At 38.3% G+C, this 17,708-nt stretch overlaps 2 protein-coding genes across 6 annotated transcripts in view; one reads left to right on the top strand and one right to left on the bottom strand.

Moving 5' to 3' along the window:
• gnb2 (guanine nucleotide binding protein (G protein), beta polypeptide 2) overlaps positions 1-3,297 on the top strand; it is a 21,472-nt gene extending 18,175 nt beyond the window's left edge. Inside the window, exon 10 of the mRNA XM_057821952.1 lies at positions 608-3,297. Within this exon, the coding sequence (XP_057677935.1) occupies positions 608-714 (107 nt within the window). The 3' untranslated portion in view covers positions 715-3,297. The remainder of the gene's footprint in view (positions 1-607) is intronic.
• The window catches only part of mink1 (misshapen-like kinase 1), a 79,184-nt gene continuing 64,608 nt past the window's right edge, over positions 3,133-17,708 (bottom strand). For all 5 annotated transcript variants that reach the window (XM_057821946.1, XM_057821947.1, XM_057821949.1 and 2 more), the window contains one exon: positions 3,133-17,708. In XM_057821946.1, coding sequence (XP_057677929.1) covers positions 17,625-17,708 — 84 coding nt within the window. In that variant the 3' untranslated portion in view covers positions 3,133-17,624.

Raw genomic sequence — 17,708 nt, 5'->3', positions numbered from 1 at the left:
TGAGTCCAAACCTGAATCCCATAGAACACGTGGAGATATCTGAAAATTGGAGAAGGCACCCTACAAATCTCAGAGACCTGTAGCAGTTGGCCAAAGAAGAATGGTCTAAAATTATAGCAGAGCATTGTAAGAAACTCAATGAAGGATACCGGAAGCGGTTGTTCGCAGTTATTTTGTCTCAAGGTTGTGCTACCAAGTATTAGGCTGAGGGTGCCAATACTTTTGTTCAGCCTATTTCTGGAGTTTTGTGTAAAATAATATTTTTTTCCCCCCATTCTCTTTTGTGTTTTTTCATTGCAAGCAAAATAAATGAAGATACTACTACCAAAAATCGGATGTAAGGAAATGAAGTATGAAATCATGTCCTAAAAATCATCACATTAGGTAAATTATTTAGGCCAAATAGCAGTTGATAGTTTGACTTCAAACAATGAAGGCTTTCATATTTACACATTGACGGCGTTGTTGTGTTGTCACATTGTGAAGTAACGTGAAACACAAGGCCCGCTGTGTTCTATGTGGGCTTAAGACGTCTTAACTCTAGTCTGGAGAGCAAAACATTTGAACATTAACAAGTCTTCTTTTGTCCACGCCGACCCTCCTCCAGGAGTCTTGGCCGGCCATGACAATCGTGTGAGCTGCCTGGGTGTGACTGATGATGGCATGGCTGTATCCACCGGGTCCTGGGACAGCTTCCTCAAGATCTGGAATTGAAGAACGGCACCCACATACACAGACATGCTTCTTGGAACACAAATGTTTGGACTAATATGTAAGGTCCGGCAAAGTGTAACACGTGTACATAAGACATAGTATGACAACTTAGTTTACACCAATCACACGTGCTACCTTCAGCTGATTGAAGTGCACAAATGCAGCTGAAAGGCAACACTCAAACACACACACACACACACACACATCGTACAAATTAAAAAAAAAAACACACAATGTGACCAAATACATGTTAAATCTTTAGCTTTCTTGGATTAATACAAAAATACACAACCATGACCTGAAGCCTTTTCAAATGATACACACACACAAATACACTTCCCCTCCAGTGAGACACTGCTCAGAAGACACCATTGGACAATTCTGTCTTTGTTTACAGTGAAGTCCAAAATGCACTCAAGACAAATCCAACTGTATCCATGTACTTTCTGTCTCAGTGCCACTTGTGTTGCAGTGATGCTTTCGGGGGGTGGGGGGAGAACGCGGAAAGGAATCATAGGGTAAACTGTTACCAAGGGGGGTAAGATGAAGAGGAAAAAAATACACAGATCCTCGAACAAAAACATGTTTTAGAAGGTTTTTATAGCTATATGCTCCATACTCTGCATTTTTTTTTTTTTTTACTTTTAATTTCTTCATGTTCTCTCCGTGTGCCTCAGATACACCTTAAGGATTAATACTAGACTATTATTAAGGGGTGAACGTGGCAAAACAGATTTCAAAAAAATGCATTAAGAGGAGTCTGAATGAAACAGTAAGCAGCCTTCACGCTTTAATCTGGTGATCATGATGGTCAAATTGTACATATGAATAAACAATAGCCTCTCCTGCCAGTGAATTGAGTCTTCTTAAGCACAGATGATGCAAAAATATTTGTGATGTTTACTGTGGTAGGAAAAAGTATCTGAACTTTTTGGAATTTCTCACATTTCTGCATAAAATCACCATCTAATGTGATCTGATCTTTGTCAAAATCACACAGAGGACGCCAAGAGTTCAGCGCAGAATACTCAGAGGTAAAAAAGAACCCTAGAGTCTCTGCTAAAGACTTACAGAAATCACTGGCACAGTCCAATACCTTTGTGCACACATCAACCATATGTAAAACTATGGCCAAGAATGGTCCTCATGGGAGGACTCCACGGAGGAAGCCACTGCTGTCTAAAAAAAACCCTTGTTGCTCGTTTAATGTTCGCAAAAAGGCACTTGCAACCTCCACAGAGGTTTTGGCAAAATATTTTCTGGACTGATGAAACCAAAGTTGAATTGTTTGGGAGTAACACACAAGGTCATATGTGGAGGAAAAATGGAACCGCACACCAACATCAACTCTTCATCCCCACCATGATGCATGGTGGAGGGAGAATCATGATTTGGGGCTGTTTTGCTGCCTCCGGGCCTGGACAACTTGCAATCATTAATGGAAAAATGAATTCAAAAGTTAATCAGGATGTTTTGCAGGAAAACCTGAGGCCGTCTGTCAGACAGTTGAAGTTAAAAAGAGGATGGATGCTGCAACAAAACAATGATCCAAAACAGAAGTAAATCAACTTCAGAATGGTTTCAGAAGAACAAAATACACGTTGTGGAGTGGCCAAGTCAAAGTCCAGACTTGAATTCCATTGAGATGCTGTGGCATGACCCAAGACAGCGATTCATGCCAGACATCCCAGGAATCTGACAGAACTACAGCAGTTTTGTAGAAAAGAATGGGCCAAGAATAGTCCTGATCGATGTGTCAGACTGATCTGCAGCTACAGGAAGCGTCTGGTTGAAGTTATTGCTGCCAAAGTGGGGGGCCAACAAATATTAAATATGATGGTTCACATACTTATTTTCCCCCTTTTGTCATTGTTTGCATACTATCTTCATTAAAATATGAAAACCTATTAATGTTTGGGCGGTTTTAGTTAAAACAGACACTGTTTTTACATCTGTGTGATTTTTATGATTTTTATGGTGATTTTATGCAGAAATGTGAGAAGCTCTTTTATTTTTAGATGTAGTTTAAATGGAACAGCTAACTTGCACAGTAGTGCAATGTGTCATAAATGTCATCACATGTGAATGTGGGGAAAACCCCAAGTTCTAATAAGTGGCGCTTGAAAGAACCAAATTTGAAGTCATGGAATGATACAAAATTTGAGCGTAATGACGATGTTTTTTCTTTAGATGAAACTGAATATTTATATTTCAAACCGCTTTTGGTCATAAATCAGAATCCTGTAACTATAACATATTTTAGATTAGAATAGGTTGCAATTGGCATGCATCTGTTTCAAACTGTTAGTGGGTCATCAGCAGCGCCACCATGTGGCAAAAATACCAAAGCGCACTTGTCTGTCAATCAGAGACGTTTTCAGAACAACTTAAATTAAGTACAATAAAATGAGCCATACGTGAGATGAATAGATTTTTATTCTGCATTAGACATGAACACAATCATTTGAAAGTTTTAAAGCGCTTATGAAATACACTCTGGAGTTAACCTCTCACAAATAAGAAACATCTGCAAACTAAAACACTGCAATGTTTACCGCCATTAAAAAAAAAAAAAAAAAAAAAGGTTTAATGTTCAAATGTCCGGTTTTCCGTTGGCTTCACAAGCTCCTGTAAATTATGAGCTTCAATCCATTTATCACTGACTCAAAGAAAATGAGGGATTCTGTAATAGTAAAAGATTGCGCATCACAGCTGATTGTGTGAAGTTAACACAGAAAAGCCAGAATCTCCTCAATGCAACGAAAGATTTTTTTTTTTTTTTTAAATTCTATACTTTGTAGGAACAAGTAATATTCATAATGAGTGATTCACCAACCAGCCAACATCCTGGCTGCTAACTATTCACTTCCTGAAGCCCACACTGGGATGAATTGATCAAATGCTTCTATTGCTTGTTCTCACACGTTCATGCATCCTAATTACCCAGAAACAGTCTTACCGCTCATGTCAAGCTTTGAAGGCTCTTGGCATGTATCTGAAGGGACATGACGACCCAGTCCGGTGCCACTTAGCGATGAACTAAATCAATTAAGAGCTAGCTGCAGATGAAGAAGCAATGTAATCATTTCACTAAAATGTTAACAATTAAGATAGATTTCTTTTTTTGAGATGGTTTTTGTAAACAAAATGGAACTTCAAAAAACGAACTGCACGGCCAGACATTGTATGCCTAGGGGCGGCACCCCCTACCTCCCAAAAAAATAAAGGAATCCACACAACATCAGGTTTTAGTGATGAGAATTAATCAGTTGAACAACTACTGAATGACATTTGATAACAATACAGACAAATAAAGTGCGACCTGAACACTTACTTCTCTGAATATAGACAAAATTATACAATAACAGACTGCCTTTTAAATTTCACAAAGTGCAAGTAAATTTTTCATCTACTACCGCATGTGAGACCAGTAAATTAGCCGACAAATATTTTGGGTTATTGAAAAACTTCAGCTCCTGACTGTAAATGTAAATAAAATTACTTGGTGAGTCAATTTGTATTAGAGGTTGACCGATATATGGACTCCCCTCCCCCGCAAAAAAACAATTTTGATCAGGTATCTCGTAGTTGTGTGACAAAATATTGAAATGGTGATATATCGTGATACTTTGTATCCCAAAAGGTTATTGATATGCTCCTGCCAAGAATCGAGATACCGTTTTAAAGCGGTGTCAATGTCTTAAAAAATTTATAATAAAAAGGAACCAAAAAGTTGCTACCAAAATCTTCCACCATAATAGTGTCTCAGTTAACTCTAAGGCTGCATTGACGGTGCTCGACGCCCAATCCTTATAGACTGGGAATGTTCGTTCATTCGAAACCAGAGTCACAGTCATTCTGTCCCGATTTTCAGGGCATTTCCAGGTCACTTGCTGTTCATTTTAGGGTATTTACAGGTCATTTTCTGTTGAGTTTGAGTCACTGCCTATTTATTTGGATGATTCCCAGGCCATTTCCTGTTCTGTAACTCTAAATAAACAGGGAGAGACCCATAAAATACCCCCAAATCAACAGGAAGTAACTGAAAATCATCAGGTACATGACCTTAAATATCCCAAAATTACCTCATTGCCTGGCATTGGCTGCAACTACTGGTCATAGGCTTTCAATCCGTTTGAAGTGGGAGGGATGGCAGTTCAAACGGATTGGACGTCTACTAGTGATAAACTCATTCCAATTCACAGCAAAAGCTTGTTTTTCTGTTTATTAGTTGTTTGTAGTATATCCTAGAATGATTTCCTGACCAATGTATCGATAATCGTTGTATCGCCATATCGTCAGATCATCGTTATCGTGAGCTTTGTATCGCAAATCGTATCGTATCATGAGGTACAAAGAGGTTCCCACTCCAAGGTATCTGTGTGGTCAACTGTGGCCGGCGCTAACTGACGGTAGGACCCCGGAAGGAACCCCCAGCAGCTTGAAGTAACAATACTTGACTGCAGCTAATAGCCAAGTGTCAGCCGCTACAAATCATGCCTACTACAAACCACGTCCCGACATACTACGCCCACATGATGCTATGGTGGTAGCGTCTGAGATATCACATGTATATGGCAGAAAACACAGACAAGACTGAAGAAGCAGTTTCTGCTCTTGCACCCCTCTTTAAAATAAACTGCTGTATTTTAAGCCAAGAACTGTTGTGTTTGATAGAACAATATGTCTATATGCTGCCATAGCAGATTCATGGCGCACTAAACCTCCGAACTATTTTTAATTTGTCAGTTTGACCCTGAAAACTCCCATTTACAGACGTCGCGCAACCGCTTTTGTTTCAACCTAGCCATAAAAAGAAGTAATTATATTTATGATTCATAATGTATGTGATTTTTAGCTTAGAATCATGAATTGATGTCTAATATTTCATTAAAAAAAAAAATAAATTAAATTATTCACTCGTAATCTTGAACTTTTAAACAAATTACGTCACAATGGAATAAATGGTGTCTGTAAATAAGTCACAGATATCTACCTCATAACTATTGCTTAATTGTATTTTTTTTGTTACTGTCACATTTTCCCCAATATGTTGGATAAATAATCGATCCAAAGACAAATTGAAAAAAAAAAAGTTTGAAAGGGTAAATATATGAAAAAGAACATCTCCACCACTCCTTGATGTCTGCGATTTCTGTATCGCGACCCTTGTTATATTACCATATAAAATCCCATAAAAATCCCATACCCATAAAATCCCCCAAAAATCCGGCTGTGGCCATTCACATCTATGTCTTGACCAGTGTTGTTAATAACGGCGTTACAATATAACGGCGTTACTAACGGCGTTATTTTTTTCAGTAGTGGGTAATCTAATTAATTACTTTTCTCATCTTGGCAACGCCGTTACCGTTACTGAGGACGGAAAGGCATGCGTTACTATGCGTTACTATATTGGTCGAAAAGTCTGGGGGAGACGGACTCACCGAGACGACAGAGCAGAGCAGGAGCGGGGAGGAGGCAAGAAAGTTGTGACGCCGAGCAAACGCGATGCTAGGTAGCTCCAATAATACATGTTGTACCCGATAGCCTTCAAACTACGCCCGCATGTTATGGTAGATATGGTAGACATGGTAGATATCACATGTACTGTACATAGATATAACTAGATGCAAAATGACAGACATGGCACTAAATGCGTTAGTAGACAGCCGCCATCTTAAAGCAGTAGGCTTTTTAGGACGGCTCTGTTGTAGAGAACCTTCCTAGCGAACCTAAGTAACTTTTTATCTAAAATACTTCTAAATCGGCAAAATCTTGACTTGAATCCATCTTTAAATGATGAAACAGTTTTAAAACTTTCATATGTCGAAAGTAGAGAGAAGGGAACTAATGCAATAATGGGAGCAATTTTAACAACTTTTAACAGTTGATTCAGGGTAAAGGGTAAATTAGGGTAAAGAATTGGGCTCGGGCCAATTGTACCAAAAACCTCCACAAAAAACTTCACATAGTGTGGCCAAAATTTTTTTTTTTTTTTTTTTTTGAGGGAACAAAAAAAAAAAAGTAATTATCACCAATTACTTTGCCAAGTAACTAATTACTCTTACATTCAGGTAATTGAGTTATTAACGCAATTACTTTTTGGGAGAAGTAATTTGTAACTTTAATTAATTACTTTTTTTCAGTAAGATTAACAACACTGGTCTTGACACTCTGTGATACATGCTACATGGAGCTCTTGGATAAAAACAAGATAAGTATGGGATAATATCTTGTTAAAATCATGGCGTCTTTAATTATGCTATCTCATGCTCTCACCTCCAATGAAGGTTTTTTCTCTTTTTTTTTTTTTAAATGCCCTCCTGTTCAAAATGTTTCCCCCCCCAGACAATTGAGATTTTAAGCTTTCCAATGATGTATCACACGTGCATATCAGACAATTTTGAAATTTGGCCAAATTGGGGGTCTTGGAGCGGAACTTTAAGTCACCTGAGTGTTTTCCGCCATACACAAATAGATGCGAAATGACAGATTCTGCAGCGTTAGTAAACAGCCGCCATCTCAAAGCAGGAGACTTCTCAGACAGGCTCTTATGTAGCAAACCTAAGATGAGTAACTTTTTATCTCAAATTCTCCTAAATCGACAAAATCTTGAATCTATCCTGAAAGCGCCACTAGGTAACCTTTCAGTTTTGATCGATATTAGCGACACCGGTGGACAAAAGCGGTAGTGTTTTGCCTTAAGTAAGACTGCGTTTCCCATGAGGACCAGCGCACATCCGCACAGTGTGGTAAAATCATGATCTCCCGGTCGTCTGCAGATGGAATAAACGACATTTCTGTTTCCACTGGCTGTGTGAAGGATGAATAGTAATAAGGTAATGAATTCAGTTGTGGATAAATAATAGCATATGACAGTTAGCAACCGTGTGGCGAAACACCTCACCCACCCGAACTCGTAAGCACTGACGAGTTCTGTTGAGGGGAGTGTCGCACCAGCGAGTGGAAGCCGGGCCAATGTTTATTCTTGAGTATCCTTTCTGCCATCGTTGCAGAATTTGCACTAAAGAATTTGCATCGACTTCAATCTTTATCATGAAAGGGGAAGCGACGTATGCCGTAAAGCAGTTGGCACATTTGTAGTATTTTTTTTGTGGCAGGGTTCCTACCACCCTCCTCAAAGTTAATTTGTGCCGGTGAAAACAATACAGACCCCCTCAAGATATAATAGAGGTGGCATTCAGCTAGTTGTCATTCGACATATCATTACAAATATAATCTTTATAAAATATTTTATAAAGGTTGAAAAGTTACCTAATGTTGGTTTAAATGCTGAAACTTTTGACACTTTCATATGTCAAAAGTAGACGGAAGGGAAATAAATCAATAATTCAATAACGGGAGCAATTTTAACCACTTTAACGGTTGATTCACCACAATAAATGACTTCCAAACATAGCAAAGGTTACAATCTAGTTATGCTAACGCACGCCCGTGTCTGCAATATCTTATTTTTAGGGTAAGGAATTGAGCAAGGGCCTGTTGTTCCAAAAACCCTTTGAACGTCACATAGTAAACAAATTCTTGGCGCTACCGTACTAACAGCAGGCGTGGTTTGTAGGGGGTGTGGTTTCAATGAGGCATGGTTTGTAGTGGCTGTCACTTGGCTCTGGGCTGCAGTCAGACTAAGCTAGGCTGCTACAGGAAGCTTCAGGCTTGTTTTTTAAATATTGTATGATTTTTTTTTTTATCTTGCATGAGAGAATATGTAATGTTACTTTACCCTTTTAAGGAGTTTACAGAGTTATCCTTACACTCTAAATGCAACTAGGATTGTAAGAGTAACATTTACGTTAGCATTAGCTTTAACATGGCGCGCATCCTCTTAAACTCTCACTTGTTTACATCTCATCGTGACGTCCTGGTGGGTTTAACTATTTAAAAATAACAATAACGTGTATACAGTGATCCCTAGTTTTTCGCGGTTAATGGGGACCCGAACCCGCCGCAATAAGTGAAAAACCACGAAGTAGCACGCCCCCCCCCCCCCTTTTTGTGTGTGTGTGTGTGTGTGTGTTCAATGTATTTATTCAGCATTATTTAGCATTGGAAAGAAATACATACGTATAAGACATGTTTTTTCACTTTTTTTCCCCAATGTATAATTAAAACCACATTTATATATACTGTATGTATACATTAGGGCTGTCAAAATTATCGCGTTAACGAGCGGTAATTAATTTTTTAAATTAATCCTGTTAAAATATTTGACGCAATTAATGCACAAATGCCCCGCTCAAACAGATTAAAATGAGAGCACAGTGAAAGGTGTACTTGTTGTGTTTTTCGGAGTTTTGCCGCCCTCTGCTGGCGCTTGGGTGCGACTGATTTTATAGGCTTCAGCACCCATGAGCATTGTGTAAGTAATTATTGACATCAACAGTGGCGGGCTACTAGTTTATTTTTTGATTGAACATTTTACAAATGTTATTAAAACGAAAACATGAAGAGGGGTTTTGATAAAAAAAATTCTATAACTTGTGCTAACATTTATCTTTTAAGAACTACAAGTCTTTCTATCCATGGATCGCTTTAACAGAATGTTAATAATGGTAATGCCATCTTGTTGATTTATTGTTATAATAAAGAAATACAGTACGTATGTACCGTATGTTGAATGTATATATCCATTTTGTGTCTTTCCAGTCCAACAATAATTTACAGAAAAATATGGCATATTTTAGAGATGGTTTGAATTGCGATTAATTAATTTTTAAACTGTAATTAACTCGATTAAAAATTTTAATTGTTTGACACCCTTAGTATACATATATCAATAAATGGTTTTTAACTCATTTGCTCCCAAAAACGTATCAATACGTTCTATTTTTAATTGCTTCAGTGTCCCAAAAACGCATTTATACATCTTTTACGTTTTTTTTTTCCACAATCGCCATCTACAGGTTCCCATGTATCTTAGATAGAATGCACACGACTCATAACCCATTTGAAAGCAATAAAACTGGCCACTGGAGGGAAGTAGCGCATTTGGTAAGACCCCCCCAACCCGATTCAACCAGTACAGCGTAGTTGTGACCGTGCTGCTCGCCTAGCAGAGCCCGCTCTGCAGGTTCGCCGCTAGTGTCCCCTGCACCCTCCAGTGTCCCGCACGGAAACGCGCACGGCCAAACCACTTCCCCCCCAGGAACACAAGTTCGCCAGGCAAACGAGGCAGTGGTCACCACAAACCAAAGACAAAAAAAAAAAATCCATCTTTACAAGACAGGCGGCAATGAGGGAAAAGTTTAACCCGCTGTCGCGGCCACCAAGCGTCATCTCTCAGTTATGTGTGAATAAATAGTTACTTTCCTATCAAAAGCTCTATTTGTCTGGTTGTTTGTTATTTTGTAAAATGAAAACATTATTCAGATGTTTGGGATATAACTAAAGCAAAAAATAGCTGCGTTAAAGTCATAGTTATGTTTGAAATGTATGCGTTTAGAAAAAGCTCATTTTCTCCATTTTTTCATCAGAAATTGGAAAATCGCTCAAACTAAGCTATTTTCTAATGCTGATTTCTAAAGAATGGAAAAAAATATGAACTTACTTAGTCTTAGTCTAATCTTTCTTTTGGTGGGTTCCATGTTTATATAGCTATAGAACAGAATTTTCTGTGGGCGTTGCAAAATCAGTCAAAATCCAGTAAAACGGCCAGGAGCGAAGGCCTTGCTCCGGTGAAAATGGCTGGGAGTGAATGAGTTAAGTACTTCAAATGTAATAATTAAGTTTTAAACATATCATTGTCCCACCGAATTATTTTTAAATAAGAATAAAGTAGAAAATGCTTGTTTTTATTAAATGCTTCATTGAGTGAGTCCACTCAAATCCACTCAAGCTGTTCACTTACACACAATGAGTTGCCACAGCAACTGTTTAACAACTACATGATGATTGACACATACGGTGTTTTCACGTTTTGGCAAGACCAAAACTTAACGTCTTTCAATCATCGTTAACTTGAATAAGCAACTTCAGTGTACTGCCTGACCAAGAAAAGCGGCAGGAGGGAGAGTGAGAGACTATGTGATCGGATTGGGACAGCTCATCTGTATTTATTTCTTTGTTAAATGAAAGAAAATCCGCGATGGACTGAGGGTCCGAAGTTTTAAGCGCAAAGTAGCGAGGGATCACTGTAATGATAAAAAGAAGTACTGCGTTCGTTGGTTTGGTGGCACTAGACCGAATTAATCCTTTTAATCTCAGGTCATTGTGAATCTGAAGCAATTTTTTTTAAAACTGCCTCTCATAATCTACGTACATGCGTTTAGAAAAAAATTAGTGGTCTCAAATATCTGCTTACAAAATTGACTTATGTATATCGGCAATCGGCTGATATCTTTTTTTAGATATCGGTATCAGCATTTGAAAATCCCATATCGGTCGACCTCTAATTTGTATTGTGCGACCCTGAATTTTTCAATAGCGCTCATATTTCATGTAAAAAAAAAAAAAGAAAAAAACGTTAATCAGGAAGCCTGAATTATTCCAGGAAACTGGATTTTACACTGTGCTTTGACATGCATCAGATAAAAGACTACCGTAAATAAGTTTGTTGTGAAGAATTTTAAAGTCCTTGACACCCACTTGGGATCTTCTTTCTATTATGTCTCTAGTGAATCTTCAAACTGTCACCTGTGGTCATTTGTGCAGAATACCAGGCGGAGTGTGTTATGCCACAGTGTACTGATTTTAGAGAAAAATCTCTCCGAATGAAGCTGTAGATGAACTGGATGATTGATGACATTTCTACTTCTAAAGCAAGAGCCCTCAAGCGATGTTTTGTTGTTTGTTTCTATCACTGCCTGGGCACATTACAAAGGGTGTGCAACACCTCACAAGTCACCTTGAGCGTCCTATCCTATCTACCAACATGACCTAATCCACACCCACACAATTGACTTGTTCATACCTGACGACCAACTGAGAAAATATATCGTTTCACATTGTGCTTAGACTAATAGAGCGGCACACGTTTTTATAGAATACAAATCTCTATTAGACGGATGTACATTCACTATTTCTCAGACTAATTTACATATATATATATTTCTTTTTATAAAATAAACTACTCTAAATATAGTCCAGCTACTTTCCCCATTACTTACATTACCTTATCATCGTTGTGACAATATACTGTCTGAGCGGATGTCACTAAACACATTTTACAAGTATGGCTTTGCTCTATGCTGGCTCCCACTCTTGAAATTCCCCAAAGTTTTCAAGGGAATAACTGAACATTTATCACTTTGTTATTGCCAATTTCAGATTGATTACTCATCGAATAATCCTGTTTTCAAATGATTTAAGTGCACTTTAAGGGGTAGATGACATATGGGGCGCCGTTTGTAAAGCAGCACATGCTGAAAATGACGACATTTTTGCACATTTAGTAACACACAGTGTTGAAAACGTGTTAAAATTTTTAGAGTCACCTTTTTTTGCACATTTACAACATTATTTAGCAACCTAAATATCAATTTTTAAATAAGAAGTTTTGGACCTGAATGTTTAAATCCAGAAATAAATATTTAATTTCAATCTTAAATTTATATCCTATATCCTAATAATAAATCTGGAAACGGTTGGAACTAAATATTTAGTTTAATATGCAAATCCACATGACTGGAGACCAGAAGTAACAAAATAAAAGCTGGAGCACACAAAATACTCTTTAAATAGATTCGCCTAAATATGTATTTCACCTATATATTGTTATTATCGCAGACTGTCACCGTTGAGTAGGTTTTATTCATTTTCAAGCAACGTAAACAGACAGTCTGAGCTGTGGCCAATACTACGAACTCCCCAGAAGTAATCCAGTTTACCAGTGGGTAACCGGAGTTGACAAAACCTGGTTGTCTAGTTTGTGGTCAATCGGTGCAACGACGCTGATTATGAGGTTGATTAGTCGAACCTGCATCAACCCAGTCAGAGTTACTGCGCGTTCACATAAAAGGGGGCGGAGACCAGAGTCAAACACTACTTGTGACGATGGCACGGGCAACTTACTTCACGGAGGAGGAATGCGCGATGATCATGCGGAGTTATGAGGAATTAAAAATCCACCCTCACCGCGAAATCCAACACCGCTTCGGCGAGTAGAGCACGACTGGTCTGTTGACAGCAAATTTGCAGATCGTGTGATTTGTGAATGCGTCAATATGCCAGTTTACTTATGTCCATGAAAAGAAATAAAGCCTTCTGTCAGGACAATAAAATAAGATTTGGTACGTTAACAGTAAGAAATAATTTATTGCGCATCACCACATGAAGCAGGATGATTGTATGTTTAGTCCCATTGACTGTATGAATACGTATGTCCTTTTTTTTTAGTTTGGGCCTAAAAAAATCCAGCCCGACCCGAGCCTGATCAATTAACTTGATTTGCAGGCCCGAGCCCGACCCCCCCCCCCAAGCCCCCAAAATTTTATGTTATATATTTCAGAGGACTCGGGAGAAGAAGGAAATACGGGAATGCCACGCATTGTTGCGTAAATTAAAGCCTGTCTTTTGTAACGAATTTTCACAGTTAAACAAGACTAAGATGCATATTCAATAAACATTTATATCTTTTATATTTGTGCGTCTGTCCTATCAGTGGATTTGACATTTAATCTCTTCAAGTTGGCAGAAAAAACCGCAAGCTAATATGTTTGTTTATGCATTCCTTTTTAGCATAGTGTATTTAAGTATATTTAGCAGTGTTTTGTGGGAATATAGCATTTTATAGCATTCAAGCTAGCGGCCTTTTGATTTGCAATATGTGTGAACGAAAAAAAAAAAAGTTAGCATTTTATAGCATTTAAGCTAGCGGACTTTTGATTTGCAAGTTAGCCAAATATTCTTTTGTTGTACTTAGATCCTCATTTTCTTTTTTAAATATCATTTGAGGCCAAGCACAGGTATTTCAATTTATTTTTAAATCAGTTCAGTTATTCGCAGTCAGTCGCAGTTAGTCAGCACATGCAGGGATCCAATGGCCAATTTAGGATGAAAAAGTACGAAAGCTGTACGCATACAGACAGAAGGGATTGTCTCAGGAGTGGTTTGTTCAAGGATTCAAGGTAATTATTTTATTTTTCGGACCATGCATGCATTTTGAAACTTTGTGAAAAAATATCAATAGAAGAAATTAGCCGCTACAGCATTGGCATTATACTTCGCAATATTTACGTAAAATAAATGCTTACTGCCCGGGTTTTTGCTCTATTAACAAGGTTTACGTCCATATCTATAAAGAATTCAGGGATTTAAGCATTTTTTTTCACAAGAATTTTCAGCGGAAAAAGCTGTTTACATATGCCAGCCGCTAATTTACTGACTAGCCTCATAGTTCGCAATTTTTACGCAAAATAAATGGTACCTGCATGGTTTTTTGCTTTTAATCAAGAAAAGAGTGTTTTACAACCATATCTATGAACAATTTATTTAAGCATTTATTCACAAGAATTCTCACCGGAAAAGCTCTGTTTACCTATGGCGGCCGCCAGTCCACCAAATTGACTGACAGACTAGCATCATACTTCGACATATTTACATAAAATAAATGCTAACTGCATTTTTTTTTTTTTTGTTGCTTTTAACCAAGAATCGAGATTGTTTACGTCCATATCTGTAAAGAATTCAGGGGTTTGCGCGTTTATTCACAAGCATTTATTCACAAGAATTTTAACCGGAAAAGCTCTGTTTACATATGGCGGACGCCACATTGACTGACAGACTAGCATCATACTTCGACATATTTACGTAAAATAAGCCCGACTCCCGCTCCATCCCACCCCCCAAAATTTTATGTTATATTTGTGAGGACTCAGGTGAAGAAGGAAATACGGGAATGCAATGTGTTGTTGCGTAAATTAAAGCCCGTCTTTTGTAACGAATTTTCACAGTTAAACAAGACTGTAAGATGCATATTCAATAAACATTTATATCTTTTATATTTGTGCGTCTGTCCTATCAGTGGATTTGACATTTAATCTCTTCGAGTTGGCAGAAAAAAACACAAGTTTTCTCAATGTTTAAATAGTCTACATATTTCTATGATTATCATAAATGCATTTACACAACGAAATAATGCTGGAAAAGTTTGTTAGATATATTTCTTGTATGAGAGCAAAGCTCCGCGTTCGTTTACATTCAGCGATTTCAACAATTAATTTGAAGCGTTTCCATACCCCACTCCGAATCGCACAGCATACAGTGTTCTTACGCAGATATTCAGCATCACCAATGGAATACATATATTGTCCCTGGCTAAAGAGCGCACGGACAGGCACACAATCTGCGTGGTTGTGAGGGCCTGACTTCGGCGGGTTACATTAGTGTCGTCCGCCTCGATCAGTTGGCACAGGTAAAGAATTCCCTCAGCTGAAAATCTATATCTTTCATGGAGAACATCTTCCGGGTACCCCAGCGGATTCTGGCGGTCTCCAAAAACCCGTGCCCTCCGAAGAGAGCCCCTCACAATCCGCGCGCCAATGTCGTATGGGTCGTCCAGGTACGCTGTCATTGTCAGAAGGACACGTCCGCGGAGGAGTGCTGTTTAAATTTAGCGTGGTTAATTAGAATTCTGGGGTTAAGCAAGATCTAACTCTGAGACGACCAGGTTTGGCGTGTGGCGTGTGTTGCTATGGCAACACTTCTCGGTTCCAACATATCTGCCTTTCGTAGTCTCGCTTAGCTGCGAACTTAGGTCGCACGTGATGGAAGTTACTCTCGAAGTTACCCTGCTACGCAAGAAAACCGGCTTCGTAGTATAGGCCACTGCTCCACCAGCTTGTATTTTGTTACTTCCGGTCTCCAGTCATGTGAATTTGCATATTAAACTAAATATTTAGTTCTGACCGTTTCCTGATTTAACATTCAGGATATAGGATATAAATTTGAGATTTAAATTAAATATTTAGTTCTGGATTTAAACACTGAGGTCCAAAACTTCTTAAAAATAAATATTTAAGTTGTTAAATAAAAAATTTTTTTTTAAAAAGTTGACTAAAAATTTCACACCATTTTAAACACTGTGTGGCGCTAAATGTGAGAAAATGTCGTAATTTTCAGCATGTGCTGCTTTACAAACGGCGCCCCATGATGACAACAATCAATACAAGAGTAGATATACGCCACTTCTTCCGGTTAATAAGAGACTGGGGGCAAGGCTCGAAATCATCCTATAATATCTTCTAATATTGTTATTCCAACTCCAAGGCACTGCATTAACTGTAAACATGGCAAGTTGAGAAAATAAACCCAAAAAACACATGACAACAGTTCTGTATGAAATGTAGGCCATGGCAACAAACTCTTTAAAAAAAAAAAAGGGTGGGGGGATTAATTGATAGCTTATAATAGTTCAATGGCTTACATGCACTCGAGCTATTGTACATTTTCATCTTTGTGTATTCATCACTTTTGGCTTCGCAATCCATCAACGTCTGAAGAAACGACATGCACCACATGACACACAATGTGCTATAGTGCGACAACTCCCTCTTTATGAACAACTCTTTGCAATTTTGCGGCAACTCTTCATGATATAAAGCTTAGCGCTTTATGTCGGCCTAGCTAATGCTGTCAAAATCTCTTCTATCTGAAAACCAGTGTCACTACACAGAGAATGGAGAAGACTGTTTGGTTATCTGGGGGCTAAGAGTCTTCTCAATTTGTCAAGATCAAACACTTTGACCTGTAATCATCCCCCATGCAGCAGAGCATACAGTACCATGACCTTCAGCAAAATACACATAAAGAAATCCATCCTTATGAGTTCTTTTGTTACACTAAAATCATGTCTATCAGCTCAGAACAAATATTAGCTGTGGTGCAGTGCTGTTTAGAACAGTTCCACGTAACAACTGGATTATTTGAGAGTATAGCAAACCGCTGTTAAATGATATCATCACACTGGCTTAACACGATCAGCCACATACACTAACACAATCTCCTCAAACAAAGACTTCACAATAACAGGATATATTGAAATATAATTACAGTAGAGCAAAATCAAGAATACCAGTAATTCAGAATCACTACATATAAATATCAAATTTGTGGTAAATCTATGAAAATGTTAGATACAAGTTTGAGGCGAACCGCTTTGCCCCGCCTGAAGAAAAGAAGCAAAGACGTTTCACAGTACTGTCACCGAGTACTGCACAGTTATGACGACTTTCTAAGTGAAGGAAGGCTTATCTGCACTGACTGTGACGTGAGCAAAAGCAGAACTCCCAGATGCACTCTCTTTTTGGATGAGCTGGCCCCAAATTTCCCTTTCCCACTAAGGCCTTTAAGCCTGCGTGAAATTCTTGCGATCCCCGAAACAACCGGGAGATAAGCCACAGCAGATGGGTATACCAGCATTTTCTACGCCTGTGCTGTGTGTTATCACAACAAATGGCAGCTATACTGGGAGAGATCTGTAAATGATTTGGTGACTGACGTAGTAATACAGCTCAATTTCAACATACAGTGTTGGTAAATAACTCCTTCTATACCTGGAGAACCATCTAGGAATGTACAGTACTTCACAATTAGAAACTAAACATTTAAGAAAGCATGGTCCACCAAGTAATGGGAATAAGGACAAGAATGAAACCAGTAGAAACTAATAAATGCTATAAACAATTGGTGATCAATCAATGATTTCTCGTGACAAGTACGGTGATAAATTATTGTTATTTTTGGGCCATGAATGTGATCTGAATTGAAAAAAGAAAACTACCGTTGTGAGTTTTTCATCAACGTATGTGTGCATTTATATATATATATATATATTTTAAATATGTATATACAAAAACACACACACTGTGAATGCTCATTCATTGTGTCTGAGAATGTTGGATGCACTTCCATCTCCCGCTGGCTCCAGATAGAGCAGAGCAGCTGTTCATTCACCAGTTCATGATGCAGTTCCTGTTCAAGGTCATGAAGTACACCTGGCTGCTTCCTCCCGATCGCACTGAAGCGAAAAACAC

The sequence above is a fragment of the Corythoichthys intestinalis genome, chromosome 18, assembly GCF_030265065.1.
Source record: "Corythoichthys intestinalis isolate RoL2023-P3 chromosome 18, ASM3026506v1, whole genome shotgun sequence".
NCBI lineage: Eukaryota > Metazoa > Chordata > Actinopteri > Syngnathiformes > Syngnathidae > Corythoichthys > Corythoichthys intestinalis.
The sequence above is the reverse complement of the archived record's forward strand: the minus strand, read 5'-3'. Positions and strand labels throughout refer to the sequence as shown.